Source organism: Melanaphis sacchari, unplaced genomic scaffold (assembly GCF_002803265.2).
Source record: "Melanaphis sacchari strain LSU unplaced genomic scaffold, SCAv2.0 Contig85_pilon_pilon, whole genome shotgun sequence".
NCBI lineage: Eukaryota > Metazoa > Arthropoda > Insecta > Hemiptera > Aphididae > Melanaphis > Melanaphis sacchari.
In genome coordinates this window covers 1201062-1223580 of record NW_020271605.1, presented here as the reverse complement: position 1 = coordinate 1223580, position 22519 = coordinate 1201062, and the positions used below count along the sequence as shown (strand labels likewise).

At 25.7% G+C, this 22519-nt stretch overlaps 1 protein-coding gene across 1 annotated transcript; it reads right to left on the bottom strand.

Annotated features, from left to right (window-relative positions):
• Nucleotides 1-783: 783 nt before the first annotated feature.
• Nucleotides 784-12243, bottom strand: LOC112602229 (tryptophan 5-hydroxylase 1). The gene is made up of 11 exons (XM_025350189.1): nt 12149-12243; nt 8968-9060; nt 8787-8903; nt 7974-8187; nt 7493-7596; nt 7330-7397; nt 7079-7129; nt 5878-6023; nt 4183-4445; nt 3007-3236; nt 784-1561 (listed from the first exon to the last, which is right to left on the bottom strand). The coding sequence occupies exons 2-11, from the start codon at nt 9052-9054 to the stop codon at nt 1309-1311; spliced, it is 1533 nt and encodes a 510-aa protein (XP_025205974.1). The 5' UTR covers nt 9055-9060; nt 12149-12243; the 3' UTR covers nt 784-1308.
• Between the last annotated feature and the right edge of the window lie 10276 nt (nt 12244-22519).

The following is a 22519-nucleotide window of genomic DNA, read 5'->3' as shown; positions in this document are numbered from 1 at the left end:
AAATAACATTAAATCTTTATTATCTTAAATTCGAAAATTTTTTTATTTTGACCTCCCCTAAAATATTACCTATGGGCGCCCATGGTTATACCTAAAAATAAAGTACAAACTATAATAAATGATGTTAATATGATGCAAGAAACAAATATTAGTATATTAAAAATTAAAGTCTTAAACTTGCTTAATGAAAGTAAATGTGAGTTAAATTCTATTTCTAAAATAACTTCTATGTTTGATATTATTAAAAATCCATTTGATAAATTAGAATCTGAATTTTTGCGTATAAAAAAGTTAAAACAAATGGGAGTGTATAGATGTCTATAGTGTACTATAAGTATTATCCATATTATAGTACAATACTACAAGACGTTTAAAAATGTATCAGATAATTTTAAATATAGATCTATTATGTTATAAATAAAAAAAATACATGGAATAAAGCATTTCTATTTTAATAAGTAAATTCATAACTTGAAGTTTAACATTTAACTTTTAAACATAACCTAACGACTATTATTCAAATCTATAGTACATAGTATTGATCAGGTATAAACTGATAATGTCTTAGTAATTATTTATGTCTACACACAAGTATATATTATAGTTCATTAATTTTCTTTTTAAGCGTACTTCAATCCAACTGAGTTATTAATAACATATCTAATCGTATTAATCAAAAGGTAACTAGCACAATTAATAACATATTATAGAACTACTTATAGATAACATTATATAAACGAATTCAATGTTATAAATATATATATCTATTTTAGTTGCATCAAATTAAGAACTTAAATATTTAGAAAAAACATTTTATACGTACGAGGAAACGACAACTCACTAATATTATTTTTTTTAGGCAAGATTTTTATAGAACCATATTTCACTACTAATTCAATAATCTTAAACGTAGATATAACTATAGGTTTCGGTACAATCGAACATCTACAGCTAACAGTTAGCGAAAAAATTGCAATATAATAACAATATAATAATCGTTTGGTTAATTATGATACACATACAGCGCGACATGTCTATAAAAATATCAGAGTTAATGCATCATATATTCTTAATTTCTAAGTCAAAAATCTACCATCAACTAATTTAATAACAATAAATAAAACATCGATAAAACTAATTTTACGATTCTAATCGCTCACCATTACGTTTTACTTCAACACGATAATGTAATAATAATAATTATAATAATAACATTAATAAAGTATCTTAACTGATTAAAATGTTTTGATAAATAACTGATTATTTCTTATAATTAATGTGTGAAGATCCAATTTCTTCAAGATGCCTTTACTTCTTCTCAGGAGACTTTTCCGGAGATATTCCACCCACGTTCATTCCTTTGTGTAACATATTATTGATATTCTCGACTGCTTCGTCTTCAGCGTGTATTTTTCTCAGTGCATTGCTTACGATACATAAGTCACCTCTTAGCTCCGACACTAAAGCCACGATTTTGTCTGTATTGCTCAAAATTTCCACGCTCTGCGTGTAAGGGTTGTAACGTATACCAAACGGCTTTTGAATACTATCGGCAAATTCTCTAAAACAAAAACCAATAAAAATGTAAATCGTAATAAAAATAACAAACAATTTAATGCACTTATTCTAAGTAATTTAATAAATATTTTCCATTGATTATCAATAGAGCGCGGATTTCTATGAAATTGCGTATTTTTTCCCATTTACTTTTTTAGATTTTTATCAGTTATCTTCACGAATCATAACAATTTGAATTTAATGATGAATTTTTTTTTTTTAGCATATTTCTGCATATTTAATAGTTATTGCATATTTTTGCATATTTCTACAAAATTCGAAATATATTACATATTAAAGCAAAAATTGTATAAAATGACATTTTGTCAAGTAGAAACATTAAAAATAATTTTTTTGGTATTAAATTATAACCATAGCGTGGATTTATATGCAATCGTTTATTATTTTCTTTTTCACTTTTTAGATTTTTTTCAGTTGTGTCTTCACGAATCATAAGAATTTGAATCTAATGGTAAAATTTTATTTGTAAATTTCTGTATATTTTTACAAAATTCGAAATTTATTGCATATTAAAACGAAAAATGTTTGTATATTTAGTTTATTTAAGTAATTATTTATTTCAAATTGTTTAATTTAAAAATTTTATATAAAATTAAGTTTCTTGCATATTTGTTGCATATTTTTATGATTTTTACTGCATATTATAATATGACATATTTCGAATTTCGATACTTTTTAGTGCATAAAAATCCATGCTCTAATTATCAACAATAGACGGTTAAAATATATATATAAAAAAAAAATGTATGAAAAAACATTACATATATTTAACAATTAATGATATATGGTTATCAAATAAAGATTGTCTATTTAGAATTTTCAATTTGAAAATAAAATTAGTTTTAATTTAAACTAAGCTATAACTATTATGTATATATTTTATTTGAATAGTTTTTTATTAAGATATGTATAATGTAAATTGTTCGTAACTAATAAAAAATTATAATTAACATATTAATAATATACTTATACAAATATAATTTTGCACTATCTTCTAAATTAACTCACAGCAGTTCCAATACTGATTAGTCTATAGGTAGCTCAAATAATTTATAATTCAAACAAAATATACACCAACTGTGTTACTAAAGTACATGCTAGATACAAGCTTAATTAATAAATTTTGGCTTTTGAAATGTTCATAAAATATAATGAATATAATCCTTATTTTATAAAAATAATAAAAAAAATTGTAGTAATTCTCTGCAGAATTGAAGTGCATTAAATTTGATTAAATGGCCTTAAAACCTATAAAAATGATGTGTTCTAATTACAAATTTTACAACTCTAAAAAATTGTATGTCAACATTTTATTATTATTATTTTTTTTTTTTTTTTTTGATTGGCTCTTATTTATTGAATTATATAATATATCAATGAAAAAGATTTTTTTGCAGTTTCCCATATACATACATAGATTTTAATTACCTCATTTTTTCTTTAGCTTCTTCAAATGTCTCACTATAATAGTAGGCATTTTGGTACGATGTTATAATGCATTCTTGGTGACACGTAACTTCGGGATCGAATCGCTTTATTTTATCGTTAGTTTCAATCGCATGTCGTAACTCCGCCACCGAGCTTAACAACCCAGCTCCATAAACTTTCATTTCACCGTCTTGTTTACACATTCCGAATTCCACGGTGAAGAAGTATAACTAAAGTATGCATAAAATCATAGTGTAATTTAATTGAAAAATATTATAAATGCAAATATATATTATATATTTCTATGATAGTACAGTACTAGATGTATATTACAGAAATCCAACAAAATGAAAATTGATCTACCTATATTTTATCTTTTGCTTTACTTTAGTTAAAATATATACTAAAATACCAGCTGTAAAATTCCTATGAAAATTAGTTCATCCATTTCTAAGTATTTTCGGGCGAACGTCAAATATCCAATTTGTGCGTGTTTAATGATGTATTATTACATTTAATCAAGTTTATTTACAAATTTTGACGTATATAATTTTGATATTATATATTTCAATATTTGTGATACACAAGGTTAAAATGTATAAAATAATTAATTAATAAAAAAATTTTAATGAGTTGTAAAATAAACGATGTTTATATATGTCGTCATAACGTACAAACTTTAAGGTACCCTAGAATTGTTAAAATATAATTGATCGTGAAAATAATAAGGTTTTTTAAATAGATTCCAGCCAACTTTAGGCATTGCCCTAACAGTGATAAACAAAAGAAATCAAATTATATATCAATTTGGATTTGTATATACGTTTATCCAGTTCTCCGTGCCATTTATAAAGTATTTTTTATAAAATATAGAATATAATATACAATATTTAATAACTATTTTTTTTTCTGTAATTAATGGAAACTATCCTATATAATAATTATACACAAAAAAAAGTTTAATTTTCGCTAGTGAAAACAAAATTGATGCACAATCCAACATTTAAAAGTTTAATTCCGAAATGGAATTTACGGCCCACCCTAGGGTCCCAAGAATAGATTTATATTATATCAAATATATATATATATTTTTTTATTGGTCAAAAAATGTGGATTTACGTCATTTTCTTTTATATCATGTTATAACCATAATTAAACAACTTATGTTTCACTCACTGTTGCTAACTTTTCGACGTCCTCGTCACTGGCACCCAACGAGTTGAGTCCTAGTTCTTGCGAAAATTGTGCAAACGTGGGATTAGCCAATAGTGGCATGTGGCCCAATAGCTCATGGCAACAATCGGGTTCCGGTGTGTAGAATGGATCTGACGAATGTCTGATATACTGCGTGCAATGGAATACGCGAAAAGCCAGTCCTGATAGAAAATCCCTCGGCGACAAGTACCCGGCAACCGGTCGTAATTGAAAACCAGTTTTACCTAAAATTCAAACGCAAAAATCAACGAATTATTTCCAATCGGCAACCCTATGCTAGTTGCTTAATCATAACCGTATTAAAAGGAGCGTGATTTATGTTTTGGGTGTATTTTAATTTTTTATTAGGTTATTGGTTAAATTTCTTATATTAAATATACATCTTCTTTTTAAATGATTGAGCATTTTAAAGTACATATTTTGATCAAAAAACAAATGTATTAAACATTTCTGGATTATTTTATTATTAAACTTGAATGAATTGAAGAGGTCTTTCTTCTTTTAAAAAAATATTTATTTATAGGTATCCCTTCTGATAATACTTTAATTAATAAGCATTTAAATATTTAAGTATGCGCATGTTTTTTTTTTTTTTTTATTGGCGAGGGATCCACTATAATCAGTTGATAAAAAATTTCGATTTTTAAGTTTGAGGGTAGTTTTTTATAACAAATAGGATATAGACTGTAATTTAAATAGGTCAACATTCAAGAAAAACAAACAAAAAACCATGAAATAATGAGAATTTTTATGCTAAATTAGATCATTTTTTTATTTTTCATTATTCCAAAACGAATAACCGAAAAAGTTTAAAATTTTCACCAAGTGATTAAATTACCATTTTCATGGTAAAATTTTTTATTTTTTTTCATAAATTTTGAAAAAATAAACAAAAATGTAAAGTTCTTTAAAATATAATTAGATTCTTAATAATCAGTTCATTTCTCAATTAAAAAATATCGAAAAATTTTAGTTACAACATTTTTTTTATAACCATTTAAATTTAGGATTTTTACGTAATCACATAAATTACAAACAAGTATTTTATAGTAAAATGTTTATAAAATCTATTTAGTTTTTAAAGCTTAAATTTTTCGAACGTATTATAATATTCCTTATAAGTTGATATAATATGGTATAAATAGATATTATTATAATAATTTAATACTTGTCTTATAATATAGCAAATACAATATTTTTCGAAAAAATAATATCAACATACATACTATTATAGTAATAATAAAATAAATGACTGATAGTTAAATAAAAAAAGAAATATTCTTAATGATTTAAGCTAACTTTTCTGACAAACTGTCTTCATTAGGTTAAGTGCACATATACTGTCAGAATATACTTGTACTGTCAGTATAAGATTTAGTACTAAAATTCGGAAATGATATTACTGATAAAATAAACCTCCAGAATTTAGCTGTTATCACATTATTTTTGTCGCTATTAATTAATATTGTTACATTAAATTGATCTATTGTATCGTCTAGCACTATAATTATTACACAAGAATGCCCTTCAATAACTTTTGTACTAAAATTGCTTATACACCACGCCGCCGCCCAATAGATATAATTAATTATATTTATTTGTTCAGCTAGTTACGATTAATAATTAACAGTCGTATAACCACTTAGAGCTACTCACGTTTCAAAAATATATTAACGTCTTGTAACTGTGGAATGTTGTCTTCCCGGTAACCGCAGTACTTAACAAGTTCTGGCCAGTTCTCCAAGTATTCCCTGCACGCGTGCTTCACGTACAATTTGTGGAGTTCACGCATCACGGTACCCCTGCGATACATGATAAAACAGGAATTTGAAAATTGAGGAAAATATACGATAAAAATCATCGGTTAAAAAAAAAATCAAATATAGACCGGAATAAGAGGGTTAGAACAAAACATTATGTCACGTAATTCTTTATTGGTTATATTTCGGAAAAAAAGCATGCACGCGCGTGTCTTTATTGGTATCGTTTGTATCGTGGAAAAACCTAAAAGGTTATATATAATTTATATAACATATTATGTACAATATACATGTGTATCGATTTCGCTGAAGAAATAAAATTGTTTTTGACGTAATTATTAACGGCGACATTTCATATGCAGACGGTCACCATATCCTATTTGCAGGATTAAATTCACTTCATTACACGTCTTGACAATTTTGCAGATAAGATTAAATCATCAATGAGTGTATTCATAAAATATGGACGTGCCTTAGTTACGCATATTTAATGACCAATTAGATTTTCGCAGTAAAGGTATAAATTATTTATAGTTGTCAATATAAATACTCTTTATAGGGATAATTCAATAATAGTTGAAATATCAGTGTCGATACAATTGAAATATACACGACGTTAATTCGATATAAATTAATTACTGGCTGAGAAACCTAATAGAACTTGAACTTTGTCGATGAATAAACTATTTGAAAAAAAATAAATAAATCCGGAAATAATAATAGAATAATAAAAAAAAAAAAGTGTAAAGATTTGTTCTGTTCTAAATAAAATATTATATATTTATAGCAATATCTGAACTACCTATGTATTTTTGATGTTAACAAACACAGATAATTTATTATCATTAATTATAAAATCAGTAACTGTAGTTTATGATCTAGTAGTACAAGTATTTTAAAGCAGTTGTTTTTAATGTAGTATAGAACTAATGGCTTCTTTTTTACCGTGGTTTATAAAAAGAAGGTGTAAAAAGATGGTTAAAATATTTTTTGGTCCATAGAAAAAAAATGTGAAAGAGTTACTGACTTTATGATTAATTAATACACTCTTCAGTAATTAATAATTGGTAATACAATTGAAGCGATTAAGTACGCACCACGTCTTGATTTCTTCTGGTGTGTACTGAACTCTTGGTATTGGATGTCCACTGAAAAATATCATCACGTTTTATGTATTGAATAAAAAAATAAAAAGTTTTAAAATAATAATATAAAACATATGGATAGTTATGTTGTATTATATTACAATAAAAGTTCAGTTTTAATTGCGTGTGTCATTGTAGTAAATTTACTACCTATGGTAAAAATCAATTTGTCATTAATGTTTAATGTTAAAAATAATACTTACTATTTATAAGAGTTTGCTATGTTTGCGAATTCGACACGCCTTTTCCGATAAACGGGATCTTTAAATCCCTGAGAAAATAACAAATGCAATTATAAACGAGACATTGTAAAAAGTATAGAAATAGGTATTAAACAATTAATTAAATGCTGTATGAATAACTTACAGGATGATCAGCATCTAACTCTGTTCCATACATTAATACTCGTTGAGCTCTATCCAAATCAGAAATTTTTTTCGGAAACCACGGAAGCTCAAACTCTGAGAAATCTTAAAACACAAACATTTAAATTAAATGAATAAGCAATGATAGATTTATTAAAATCTATATAAATATAAATAAATAGGTAACCGAAATAGCGTTGTTTTATTTGATTTTTGTTAGAACGCCTCATGAACGTTACTAAAGGGAAAAAATGTTATTAAAATAAAAATAGTTTCTTTATCTAATATTACTATGATCATAACTTGAATAATAAATTATACTTAATTTGAATATTGATAATGAAATTAAAATAAAATATAGAGCGTATTGGTACAATATGAGTTATTCATAAAAAAAAAAAAAATACTTAATTATAAATTATCATATTATTTGAAATGTTTTAAAACAAATTTAATTTGAATAAGCTTAATTGCGTTTTTACCGAAACTGGCCGTTGCTGACATCGGGGTAGGAGGTGGTACTTCGGCACCACTCTCATACGTCGCTAAATTTATAGCTGCAACCTCACGCTTTAACATTCCAGTCAACTGCTCCATTTTTTTATTGTCGCATTCCACGTCTACCAAAATTTCGAATTCTGATTTTCTACGGTGAGATGGTCTAGATTCAATGTGCAAAACATTGACACCTAAATCCTAAAAAATTAAATTATATAAATTACCTATACATGCTGCGAATTGAGAATTATAAAAAAAGTAATAATGATAAGTTATATTATGATTATATTTTGTTGTCATTAGAATTAAATATTCTAACTACAAAGTCGATATCAAATAAATTATGAATCGAACAAACATAAATATCAATAATAAATAATAATAACAATATGTGATTAACATCTTCCACAATTAAATAATTTATTATTTTTTCACTATAAATTGTTAATACATTTAGATTTGTATTTTTCATTGAAGGGTTTAAATTTCAAGGCATTATATTTATTATTAGCGGCATTAGCGCATCATAACTAATAGTTATATAAGCACATAAAACGAAAAAAAAATTGAACTATTTTACTTACCTGCTATATATTTATACACAAATATATTCTGACTTATGGTGTTAATATTAATATAGATGGATTATAATTAAATTATTAAGTCCCATGGAGTTTTCATCTAAAAATTATTTTTTATGCTTTTTTATACTATATTTTGATTTCATGTTTGCTTATTCAAATTATATTATCTAAATTAAGTAAAATAAATTATTTAATGTAATCTAATTTACTTACTTGAAAAACCTGAAGCGCTCGAGCTAGTCCACCAACTTGATTTTTCAACGAGAATATTACAGAGTTTCTCGAATCGAGTCTTGTTGGATCTGATCGACCACTCACTGCAGATCTCGACTATAATATGAATAATATTTAACAATAAATTTTATTAAACTTTGTCAATATTAGAATATCATACAGCTGTTTGAGATGTCTCCCTCAAAGTCCAATCTTCTCCAGTTCGGTAAAGCCATAGACCAAGAAGGCTCTTACCAGATCCACTCATTTTGAACTTAAAAGTTTAAAAAACAAAATTATTCTTGAACGATGTACATAAAAATAAGCATACATTTTATAATGAATTCCAATTATAACTTAATCAATTATGTATAATTTTATCTGTTAAGTTAATTAAAAAAAAAATTAAAGATTTTTGTGTGTTATTTAGGCATGAATATTATTAAATTTGGGAGAAATATTTTTTCTTCACTGAATAATTTTTACAATTTGAACTTCTAACTATATAATAACATGTAGAATTGTATCAATGACTAAAATATTGCATTCAAGAGAATTTATTAATTAAGATCATCCCAACTATTATTTTTAATAATTAATTTTTTTAAACATCACATAATTTCCAAATAATTTAATTATTTATTATTAAAAATATTTTGTAGTGGGACAAAATTTTATTAATTATTTTTTTTCAGTTAAGAATCTCATTTTTCAATTGTAAAACAACAAGATCATTTATTGTAAAAAAAGACGATAATATATACGTTTTAATAATAAATGTTTTATTTATACTTTATACATATAATTTGATATGTTGATCGTGTATAATTACAATTATTAAAATCTACACGGTTCCTTAATTTTGCTGAACGGAGTTGCAGCCACATTGATTGCTGTCGTAGTCTCTACTTTCCTCTCACCATAATCAAAATATTACACACTGTATTCAATTTCAATAAATACTAATTATTCCTATGACTCGTATTTAAAAACATTTCAATTTTAATTTATAAAAAATACATATTTTTACGATTTTTGAAACATGACACAATTAACTACTATGGGATAATAATTAACCATTGAGTCCGTTGTACAAAATTATGTTAAATTAGCGCAAAAATAAAATATTACATAAGTAAAATGTACATTTTTATTCACTCCATACTTTAACCATTGTATTAAGTACTATAAAATAAATTTTCACCATTTTAATATATGACAATACTGTTTTGGTAAACAACGTATACACTAATATAGTGAAGAATATTTTAAGTAATTGATAAGTATTGTGAAATATTAATTATTAAATGATCACGAAAAGCATCTATTTTAAAAATGATATATATTGATTTTAGTTTTATCTCAGCTCAGCAATAATGGTTAAAATGTCAATCAATTTATGGCTAAGCGCAACTAGTTTTAAAAATAGCCGATACCTATGAAAAAAATATCAAATCAATAATTACGTATCAATTATTATAAAATTTATATCATTATTTATCCCTTACAGCAATAAAAAACACTCAAATATCAAAAGTATTAAATTAATTTAGGATTGTAAAAAAAGGTTATTGTGGGTTGAAATTTGTAGTTTGATAACAAAGTCTACTAAGTACTTTTTAACGTAAAAACTAATTTAATATTACAAATCAAAATGGAAACCTACACAATTATCAACTTTAAATTATTTTATTAACTCTTAAGTCTTAATAGTTGATTTACTTAATAATTCATTGCCGTATTCGCTTAATAATTTCCATGAGTTCCTGTAGGTTTCCGGGAAATCATTCTTAATAATAATAGGATGTTATATAAAACGTCATAGGTACTGTTGTTTAATAAATATTAACACAAATTCCCAATACACTAAATATTCGTTTTTCAAAAAAACTATTAATCCATTAGTAAACATTGATGAATATTTCTCATTTCTTTGATTGTTTATTACTCTTAAAGCGAAAAAATCGTATTAAAATCTTTTAAAGCATAGAAACTTTGTTGTTTAAATGTTCACAAAGAGAAAACGTATATTCAGTGATCACGAATCTTAAGTAGGTAACTAAAAAATTATAAGGAACAAAAAATATTGTACAATATATAAAACGAATAGACATTTTAAAATAAATAATTAAATAATTTGATTTTAATAAATCAATTTTTTACACCACATTTAGATTTTAATAATTATCATTATTATTGTGTAGCCAAATCAACTGATAATAATATATTTGTGCACAATTTTTCTGAAATGGACTCTTTCAATCAAAATCGGTAAATTATGTTATACCTACGTATTTATTATTCTTTTGTGCAATACCTAATATTTCAATTCGTTCGCTAAAAAGTGATTGATTAAAAAAATACTAATTACAGAACAAAAAATATATAATCACCATGAGCTTAATAAAAAAAATAAATAAAAATAGGAATATATATTTTATACGCATTTAATTTTATTGTGTATATAATAATCGTTCTACGATTGTTTGATATATGTCATTAAATTTATTGTTATATTAAAAATCAAAAATATTTTTCAACACAAAAGAAGTTTTTATATTTGTAAATATGCCCTTAAATAGATGTAAAATGAAAAAAAATACACATATAGTTTTATAATATTTAAGAATTCATAAATTAAAAACTCAAGATCTATAAAAATTGCAATAATATACAATTAGGCTACATAAAGCTGTACCTAATTCGGCTACTTACAACTAGTAAGGTTCTTATCAGTATATTTTTTACATATTATCATAAAATTAATTTGTTTTTAAATAATAATTTTTATAGTTATTATGGGCTACAGCTTTTTAAATTAATGTATTTGATTTTGAAATCATGTTTTCACAATACAATTTTTTTGATAGTTATAAGTTATAACTTTTAGTATTGCTTAACTATACTTTTCAGAAGTTATGAGTAATTGCCAAAATACTCTTTTTCGGTATTCTATACTTTTATATTTTTCGTGTAAGTTTTTATTTCCTACATTCGACTAAAGATAAATATTTATAATCATAGAATTTTACAGGTTTGTGAGTAGTAGTACAAATTATGGTTGTTCCAAAAAATTATGGAAGATGTATCTGTTTATTAAATAAAATATATATTTAGATTAAAATGAAAACAATAATATCAAACTTTTGTGTGTGACGTTTTACTTTTTGTTTCTTATCCCTTAGATATTTTTAGTCCTATAGCGTACGAATGAATATTGTTAAAAGTACTTGCGTACATATATCAATATTTTATTATTTATTAGAGACTTCAACTTGAAGCTTTATATAATACATGTCTATATGTCATTAAAATATGTATTATATTAACGATAATTTATATAATTAATATAATATACTGACCTATTCCGATTTGGCAGCGGTAAGCGCAACAGTTTTCCGAACAACCGGCGATTCGTAAAACCGACGACTGTGTACCCGCTAGGCTATGTCCGAGTCGCGAGATTCGACGGTAAAGAATGAAATAGCGACGGATTAAGGGAGAGTGAGAGAGACCACGAACTCCACCGGAGTCTTTGGCCGGCGTCGACGGGGGGGGGGGGGGGAGGACGGAAAGCGCCCCCCGCGAACGCGATCCGCTGATTGGCCGAACCAACGCCGCCGCCGCATTGGAGGCCCTTCGAGTGTTATAAAAGTGTGGCAACGGTATAATAATACGGGTTAGGTGCGTTCGACTCACCGTTAATGTATGGTAAAAGAATTCCGAAACGCAACACAAGAATCGTTTTATCATTCTCTGCTTTTATATATATTATATTATATATTATTATCGCCCGATCGCTCTTGCAGTGCGCTTATGTAGCGCGTGTTTATATACATGCAAGCGCGAATGGTTTGCCGCCCTCGACGGCGGTGAGTTAGGTCTAGCCACTCGAATTTCATTAATTCCACTACGTTTGGTACATCAACGCGTTTAGCCCGATATATCTGTTCGGCGGATCTCGACGAATCCCATAAAATGTAATATAGCGTATATTATTATACGTCTTATTAAATGTGTTTTCATAATGTATAGTATTATAAGACACATAACAAACGAAGTTGCCGTCGTCCAGTGAAATGTATATGGATATATATATATATTACATACGTACAGTATTAATGTAGGTGCATCCATCGCATCGAAAGTATAATTTAATATATATTATTGCGATATTCGCTCTTTCTATTTCATTATAGCTGCGGCCGCGTTTTCGTTTCGTTCAGATTTCTCGTCCGCACCGTATAAATAACGCGATTGTCAACAAAAATGTGAACCTCTATGACGCACACGATAAGTAACTAAGGTAATTTATAAAATTATAACCCACTGGCGCCATGATACATGTCAGTATGTCATCACCGTTGCTTGGACGGTACTGGCAAATCGATTCGTTGTATTCTATCGTGTACGTTTGCCGATTGGCATAATATTAACTGTAGGTACACAGATTGATTGTAATCATTTCCGTTTTTCTTTAATGATGAATAATAGGTATATTAAAGTTATGGTTTCTTTGGAATTTTCAAGTATAATTAAAACCGTATTAAGAAACTATTGAATTGTTTTTAATATGGAGTGTCCTGTGGCGATATAAACTTCTGTTTTTTTAAATTAGAAAGTGTATTTTTTACTGTAAATTTATTGGTGGATGATTCTTAAAATAATATTAATGTTTATAATTCAAAATGTTTAATAAGTAGTTTACCACAGTTATCAAAATGTTATACTAAGGAGAAATTTCTTTAAAGATCATAAAAAAAAAAAAAAAAAAAATAGATGTAATATTGAATTTAGTATATTTATTATACTTGGATCATTTTTATAAATTATAAATATTTAAAGAATAATATCAATTACCAAACATTTTTAAATCACCATAATTCCCCTTATTTTCCATATCCAATATCATGAACTTCTATCTTTTACATACAACATTAAATAACTTAAAAACTACATTTCCCAAATTTTATTTTGATACTTACAACAAACTTTTCATAAAAAATGTATGTTAAATAATTCACAGTATAAGAGGGAGGAAGGTAATCATTTGAAAAATATTTATTTGTATCTTCACAAAACACAAAATTCTAAATATATTTGAAGATTTCAAAAATCAAATTTTAAATAACTGCATATTTTAAGAAAATAGCTTGGGCGTGTTTGTATGGCGAATAATTATGTACAATAATGATAACTATGATACTAATATCTGGAGCACTTTTAGAATTTTCCCCGTCAGAGATTGGGGAAAAAAAAAACATAAAAATAAATAAGAAATGTCCATTAACAATTTAACCGAAAACAATGACGTCTGCGGAGAGGATAAAAGGGATCGATACCTGACGATTGCACTCCAGATCCCGCATCGCCCTCACATCAGTCTTGGAAAATTTAAGTAGGTGCGTATACAGTAAACCTACACCGGCCAATCAATATCACTCAACACGCCAATATCTGTAAATATATACAGTTGTACGTCACGGTTGAGTGCTATTAGCCGTTTGTTTTACCCAAAATCGAGGGCGACCGCCGACGGTATAGATAAGTAGATATATTAAAAATATATAGGTATAACGTATAACTTTTTTGTATTGTATACGTGTTCCGATTAAAAAATTTATTACAGTCAGTTATAATGTCGTCGTTATTCCGTACCAAAACATCGGGCGACACGTGAGTTGATTTTTTTAATTCTTGCGAGAGTATTAAACCGTAAAATATATAATAATATATTAGATTGCATATAGTTGCGAAATATTAACGCTGACATTTAACAAATCGATGATTTGGTGAGGAAGGTGGTAAAATGTACGGACTTTAAATACTGACTATTTTCGTATTATTTTTCATTTTCCAATTGCTTAAATCAATCTAAATTTTAAATAAAATTCAGCATTTACGTTTGTTTTTTTTTTTATCTTTAAACATGATATTGTTGTCGGATATCATAACATGTACAAATTACAATAATTTCATACTGTATATAGCCCATATTATGATCAATACATATTAACTTTATAATATTACTATTTTGTTTAATATAAATTGAGGAATTTATAGGAATTTTTAAGCTCTTTCCTATTTGGTTTTGTTTTTGATAACAGGTGCCGATTGTTCTTCCTTTTCTACATACCGAATTTTAAATAATCACTCGGGTTTTATGGAGGTGTTTAAAGTGAGTTCAGGAGCTGAAATCTTTATAATTTTTACGGTTCTTATTCCAGTGAAGTTTCTAGAAAAACTGAAATTTTTGTTACGATTTCTTTTCGGTTTAAAAAAAAAAAACAACTATAATTTCGGTTCTTTTCAATTCTTATAAAATAAAAATTACGTTTCCAGTTTAGGTTTTATATTTAGAAAAATTTGGTTCCATTTCGATTCTTTAAAAAATATTAGTATTTTCAATACTCAATTGATAATATTAATTATGGCAAGCCAATAACAATTTTCAACCAAATATCCTACCAATTGCTTAGGACTAAGGGGAAGACTAAATAAGTAAAAAATACTCACCATTATCACTTAATGAGCATAACCCTGTTTCAAATAGCCCTTTTTGTTTTGTTTTTATTTTTTATATTTAGTGTTCTTTACCTTAATATAATCTGTGATTTCTATGTCAATATTAAAACATTTATGGATATTTCTACATATCAATACAAACTATTAAAAATAATAAAGTTATTACAAAACCGAAATTAATTGTAAAAAATCTTTACAAAAAAATATTGGTTCCGATAAAGTTACGGTTTTGAAATAAATTTAAATAAGGGTTCCGGTTTTGAAATAAATTTAAATAAGGGTTCTGTTTTGAAATTAATTTAAATTAGGGTTTCGGTGAGGTTCCGATTCTCAATATTCAAAGGGTTCCAATTTCAATACCGGTTCTTTTCGGTACGGTTCCAGTCCCTAGTTTAAATATACAATTTACATTGTTTTATTGATTTTAAAAACTTTCTTTATTTTTTTTTTTTTTTTTGATTTATTCAATCATTTTATTATCCTTAAACTCGTGTAGTATAATCATAACAGATTTTTCGTATTTATTTTTTTAAATTTATTTCGATAAACCTATATGCATAAATAAATAAAATATCATCAACATACTGTAACATCTGTCACTTGCAATAGTACATACTAAATATTATACACTATAGAATTTATTAACATAATAAAATACCTACACTACACATCTCGACACTTTTTAACTCCGTCTCAATTATTATTTTGTCATAAAAATTACACACTACATTTTATATTTTAAGCCGAACTCATGTTTTTATTGATAATGACTTCCTACAGGCTACAATAATACGCTAACCTTTAGCTACCTAACATATATAAAAAAAAATAAAGATAATATTTCAAAATAAATTTAAATTTAAATTATCATAATCAGATCAATTGGAGAAACTTTGCTATCAAACAAGTCAAATTCATTGACCTCGTTAAAAATGTTGCACGCGAAACTCACGCAACTATAGTCTATTGTAGACACCACAAAATAGATAGGTACCTATCAATGCGTATTAAGAACATGATAATCATATTATTTTAAATCGTTTAATCACATATATAGGTAAATATAAATTATTATACAAAATAAAAAGTGAATAAATGTACAGACTTAACTTTTAAAATATTTTAGTGATTATTATTATAATAAATATAAATTATATAATTTTTTCCGTACAATATCAAAATTCTTCACAGTGTATAGTGCCTGTATAATTGAACGATAATAATTAAATATTCAAAACTGTGTGTTGACGTTTTGTATTATTTGCTTCTTCAGATTACATGGTAAATAACATACCTTTTCCGATGACAAACATTCCACATCAAGTCTGCTACTGTCATTCCCACAATGCACGTCAACGCTAACGTTAATCTAATATACGCTTATTATTAAAAAGATTTTATCTCAAAACGTTGCCTTTGTACACAATTTTACTTATTAATCCATGTTCACAAACATCCAGAAATTATATTTCTTTAGACTAATCACGCATAGTTCATATAAATCTAGTCTTAAAAATGTTCGAAAAACGTGTTTTGCTTCGTGTAACGTAGATAATTAGATTTTAAAGGATACTCAAATAAAATTATTAATTATTAAGTTAGCAATGCTCTCCGGTCTTGATAAAAGGAAAGGAGATTTGTATGGGAATATTCTATCATATTGTAGTAAGTATAATAATTTGTTAAAAAATAATTAATTTTTCGTTTACAGAAAAAATGTGTACTTAAAGCTTAAACATCATTGTTAAAACAAAAAAAAAAAAAAATATGACGTTATTATCAAAAGAATCTATTAAATTTCCAACAAAATCAATGTTTTTTTTTTTGTCATTTTGAAAATAAATTACACTTAACATTCTAAAAATGTCTAATAACAATGTTACTAAACGGAACTCCATCTAGCAATGTTTTTTTTTTTTTTTTTAAGCAATGATTTACGAAACTTACATGGTCCATTAAATACTTGTAAAATGTAAGAAATTTAATTTTTACATCAACTTATACCAAAGAGTTAAGAGAACTATATTTTATATACAGCAATAATTTCAAGTAATATAAGTCATAAAGGAAGTGTTCCAGATTTTGTACAAAATCAAACGTAAATGGATTGGATTGAGAATATTAAATTCAGTAACTACTAACTAAATATAAAGGTGTTAATTACGTACTCATAATATCATATTCATGTTGTCGAGTGTGGTGTTGTACAAATTATTAAACTTATAACATGCATCATTAGTAATTATTTTGTTTTTTTTTTTTAAATCGAGATAAAATGGAAGTGTTTAAGATAATTATTATCAAAAAATTATGATATTAGTTTTATTTTCTTAAAATAGATGAAAAAAAAATTATATTATTTTGTATAAATATTCTTAGATATATACATTTATGACTTATGTATCTAATAAAATATACATCAAAACATGTGTAATAAGTTTTTTTTTAATTTGTAATTTAATTACGCTTAAAAAAAACACATATTTAATTATATAAGCAATCCAGAAAAAAAATCTAAAATTGTTATTAAATTTTATTATATGATAAAGCTTTAACTTCTTTTGCAATGTGAATGTTTATAGTTTGTCTTTTTTACACTCTTTCTCTTTTTTCGAAAAGTATTTTTCGATCCTCGTAAAACTATTAACATACAAATGTATACAATGCGCATATAAATACGTACAAATATATTGTAATAGATTGATAAAAAAAAATTTGCATATTTCTTAAGCGGTAGGTATGACGTCACGTAAAGCCACCGAAAAGTTTTTGATATATCTTAGCTTTTTTAGTCATAGTCATACAATGTCTGAGCCATTGTTTACAAATTCGTACAAATGACGTATTAAGTGATAGAATAATAACATTTTCAAATTTTTAAAAAGGGGGGGATGGCGTCACGTACTTGATGTTTTTTGAATCTTACAAGTATTTACAGTAGATTTTAAAAGTTCAACTTCTAAATATTCTTTCTCATAACCAGAGATAAACAGAAAATATCATATATTTTCAATGATAAACTATTAAATTTCCAAAGATTTCCTCAGAGAAATCGTTGAAATTTCAGGTTATTACTGTTATTTTATGGTGAGTATTGAACATAATTTTGGAAACTTTTTTATTCATTGGAAATTCATCTAGTACGATACTCTAATTAATCTAATCAGTAATTGAGAAGTTAGAATATCCCAGTTAAGTTGTTTAAAATTATAATCTCATCTACTTTATTATTAATACTTTTTAACATTAATTTAACATCTTAATGATCAGTTATACAGAAGCAATAAATAAAACATAAGGTATTAGGTAGTACTTTTATAAATATTTCTAATGAAAATTACGATTAATACACGAAGAACTGCTTTCTATAATTCTAGTGAAATTTGAAATAGATTGGAGGAAACTTAGTTCAAGCATATAGTTTAGATACTAAAGTTTGCTATAATTAATATTATAACTAGAAATATCAAAATAATTCAAATCATCTACAATGCCCAAATTATTTTAGATAATATTTGACGCAAACTGCTTAAAATCAAATCGTTAGGTTAGGTTTTATATATTAGATACAGATACTAGTACTTTTATTTAAATTAATTTCATATTTAACGCAATTATACTAGTGTAAAAAGTTGCATTTATCAATAAATACTTCTATAAAATATCTATTTTTATGTTTTTTTATTTACAGAACCAAACAATATTTATTTATCTTGGATAAAATTTACTATCGTTTGTTTTAATAACATTATAATTCTCTAAATGGTTATAACATTACTAAGAAGCCAAGCTTTGGTTAAAACTATAACGTAATCTATTGAATTCTGAATTAGAAAAAATAAGATTTTGAGTTTTATATGGTTATGGTCTATGAAACACGTGTGTGTATGCTGTATGTGCGTCATTGTTTCGTCGCTAAGAACCCGGTTGGTCACCCATCCAAGAGCGACGCCGACCGATGCTTGACCTCAGAACACATTAGTGACCGAGGCTAATTACCACGCTATAGTATTATACACAATTGTATTTATCATGATTAAAAAACGCACATCACCTCGGAACACCCGTTTACAATTTTTCTACAAATATTTAGTAGGTAGGTATGTAATTTGTACAATTTTCAATATATGTACGATCTTAGCTCTCTAGTTACCGAAAAGAAATAATGGGTGGGGTTAAGATAATAAAATTTTAGCCCAACCCCATGATTAAAAATTATGCATAAATTCATAAGTTTAACTATAGCATTATTATAGCATAATTTAGTACGCAATTCTTGTGAATATGTACAACAATTTAAAACATCTGTACGATCATCATTTTGCAGCCATTAGGTACTTATTATTTTACGAGGTGAAAACTAACGGAATTACATGTTTTAAAATACACATTCGAATATTTTTATGTTGAAAATTAATTATTACAAAATTATATTTCTATATTTCGTAATTTTCTTACCATAAGCCATTAGGTAGGTATTATACTTGTAGATATAAATAAAAAAAAACCTCAATGCCAGGAATTAAAATCAGTAATATGTTTAGTGGACTGCCAATAAGACATATTAATGACTTAATGTTTTTCCCAAAAGAAAGAATTCATTTTAATGTTTTTATTATTTACTCGTATAGGTATCCACAATTATTTTGTGACTGTTTGTTCCCGATAATACTAATGATAACAATAATAACTAAAATAATAGCATAATAGGTAATCCTTATGTTGAATAAAATACTTAAGAATTAAATATAAGCACATGATCTAGCTAAATATTAATAAGCACGAATCAATTTCATTGAATATATTTTAATTATTTTGTAAACACAATGTGTATACTGTATGGTAAAATTTCATATGATGTAAAATACTGATTAGGTCGTTTTTTTACATTTAATTCTCTGCAGTTTTACTGTCTTCCATTAGTCAACAAAAAATGTAATTATAAACTTTTTACAAGGAAAATTGCCATTCCTATCCAATAGACTTAGAATATTTAAAAATGCATAAAATGTACAAATAAAATTTTAATTAAAATTTAACTAACCACCACGTCTAAATTACTGTGTATATTATTTTTGAGTAATATTATACCTAGTGGGCCAACTAAGTTTTTATTTTATTTTCGAGTATCTTTGTAAACAAATACATGCCTTTGTATTGTTTAAACATGTGATTTGTTTAGATCTTATATCCTGCCATACATGGTTTGAAGCATATGGTGTATGAATTAATACAACAATGTACCTATTTAATTTATTTAAAAAATATTATTAATAGCAATATCGAGTACCTATATACATCACATTTGGTCGCTTTTAAATATAGGTGTTTGTAGATATAAATTCTAGTCATAATTTACAACTTTTAATAAAGTTATACTTATACTCGGTTCTCTTCTCTAAGTTACTTCATTTAATTTAATTATTTTGATACAGTACCTATCATTGAAGCCATCAAATTTTTTCACTAATAAAATTAACTGACTCATTGCAAAGTATACGATGTAATGTTTTTCTTATTAGTTAAAATACTTGATTCAAAATCAATTTTGTAATCCAAGCAAATTGATTTGGATTTAGCGCATTTCGAGTTCTTGATTTTTCTAAATTAAATAAATGAGCATTTATTTATTTACGTAAAGGGGGAGATATCATGTGCCTAGCCCCTCTTCAGTATTTTTGATATAAGTCTAATAATAATGTCGTACAAATTCATACAAAATACTTGAATAATACATTTTCATAATTTTCATGGGGGGGAGGGGATGATGGCACGGACGTGTTATTCCTCAAGTATCACATTAATAAACTTTCAAATTAATTAAGACAGCGGATTAATGGAAGTCCACATAAAAACGCATTTTTAAGTAATTATTGGAACACCTTAATTAATTTTATTAAAATATATTTCAAAGAATTGAAATAATACATACACACTAATTTATTAATGGGTTGATGGGATTAAAAAAATTATCAATTTCGTTTCTTGTTTGAAATGATGCATTTAAGACTTTTTCATTTAGTTGTTTAAACAAAAATATTAAAAATAAAATATAGCTGGATTATTCAGAGTTTACTGTCATTTTGATTGTAATTTATGGTACATTTAAATTTCACCTTAAAAAATGTTATTACCAAAGGAAGAAATAGTTATTTTTTTCCGATTGAACCTCCACATATGGTCCAGACTGCTTTCATATTACTTGGCCCAATAATCACTTATCAATACATTTAACAACCATACTAATACAAAAATAATTCAAATTAATGGAATTTGAATTATTTGAAAATGTTTAAATGTACTCAATGCTAATCTTATGATAAGTATTAAATATTATGGCAAACTATTGAACAGAATATATATTAGTGGATCATAAAAATCAACACATGTTATATTATATTTTTTTTTTTTTTTATTTATACATAAAAAACACACACACACAACACTCACACTTATTTGCACTCACACAAGGTACAACCAAAGTTTCAATTATATATTATATATTAAAGGTAATCAAAAATTATGAGCACTAATACACATTTTGGCATCTATTATTTACTGTGTACAGAAAAGATAAATCTAAAATTATAAATAAAACAAAACGCACATTCATACACAGTGCACGCGATTCACTGTCGATTCACAATGGTTACTTATGCATAAATATGTATATTATAATTATATAAATATATACTAAATTTATTATAATATGTACAAAAACATTGAGACTTGGTGAGGTTGACGTGTATGGTACATGCGTGTGTTACATGCACACACACGCATACTAGTCACAAATAATTTTATCAATTAAAATTGCACAATATTCATATATTTATATATATATATAAATGTTTATTATGTATAATAGAGATTAAATAGCTACACGATGTTAAATTGTTATAATAATGTCTTAATTTTTTTTTATTTTAAATTTAAACCTTAAGTTTTTAACATACGACTAGGTCATACATACAGTTATATCGTTAAAGAAAAAAAGAGAATGAAAGGGTGAAATGGTGGCCCGAAATTTTATCACAACCATCAGACGCACATATGGCAACTTAAATAACAAAATAAAATCATCTATCATACAATTATTACATCGAAATTATAGTTCAATAATAATAATATAGTCTACGGTTTTAGATTTTTTTTCTCTTTTTAAATTCGATTATAATTAAGTTTTCTATTTAACGTGTATTTTTTAA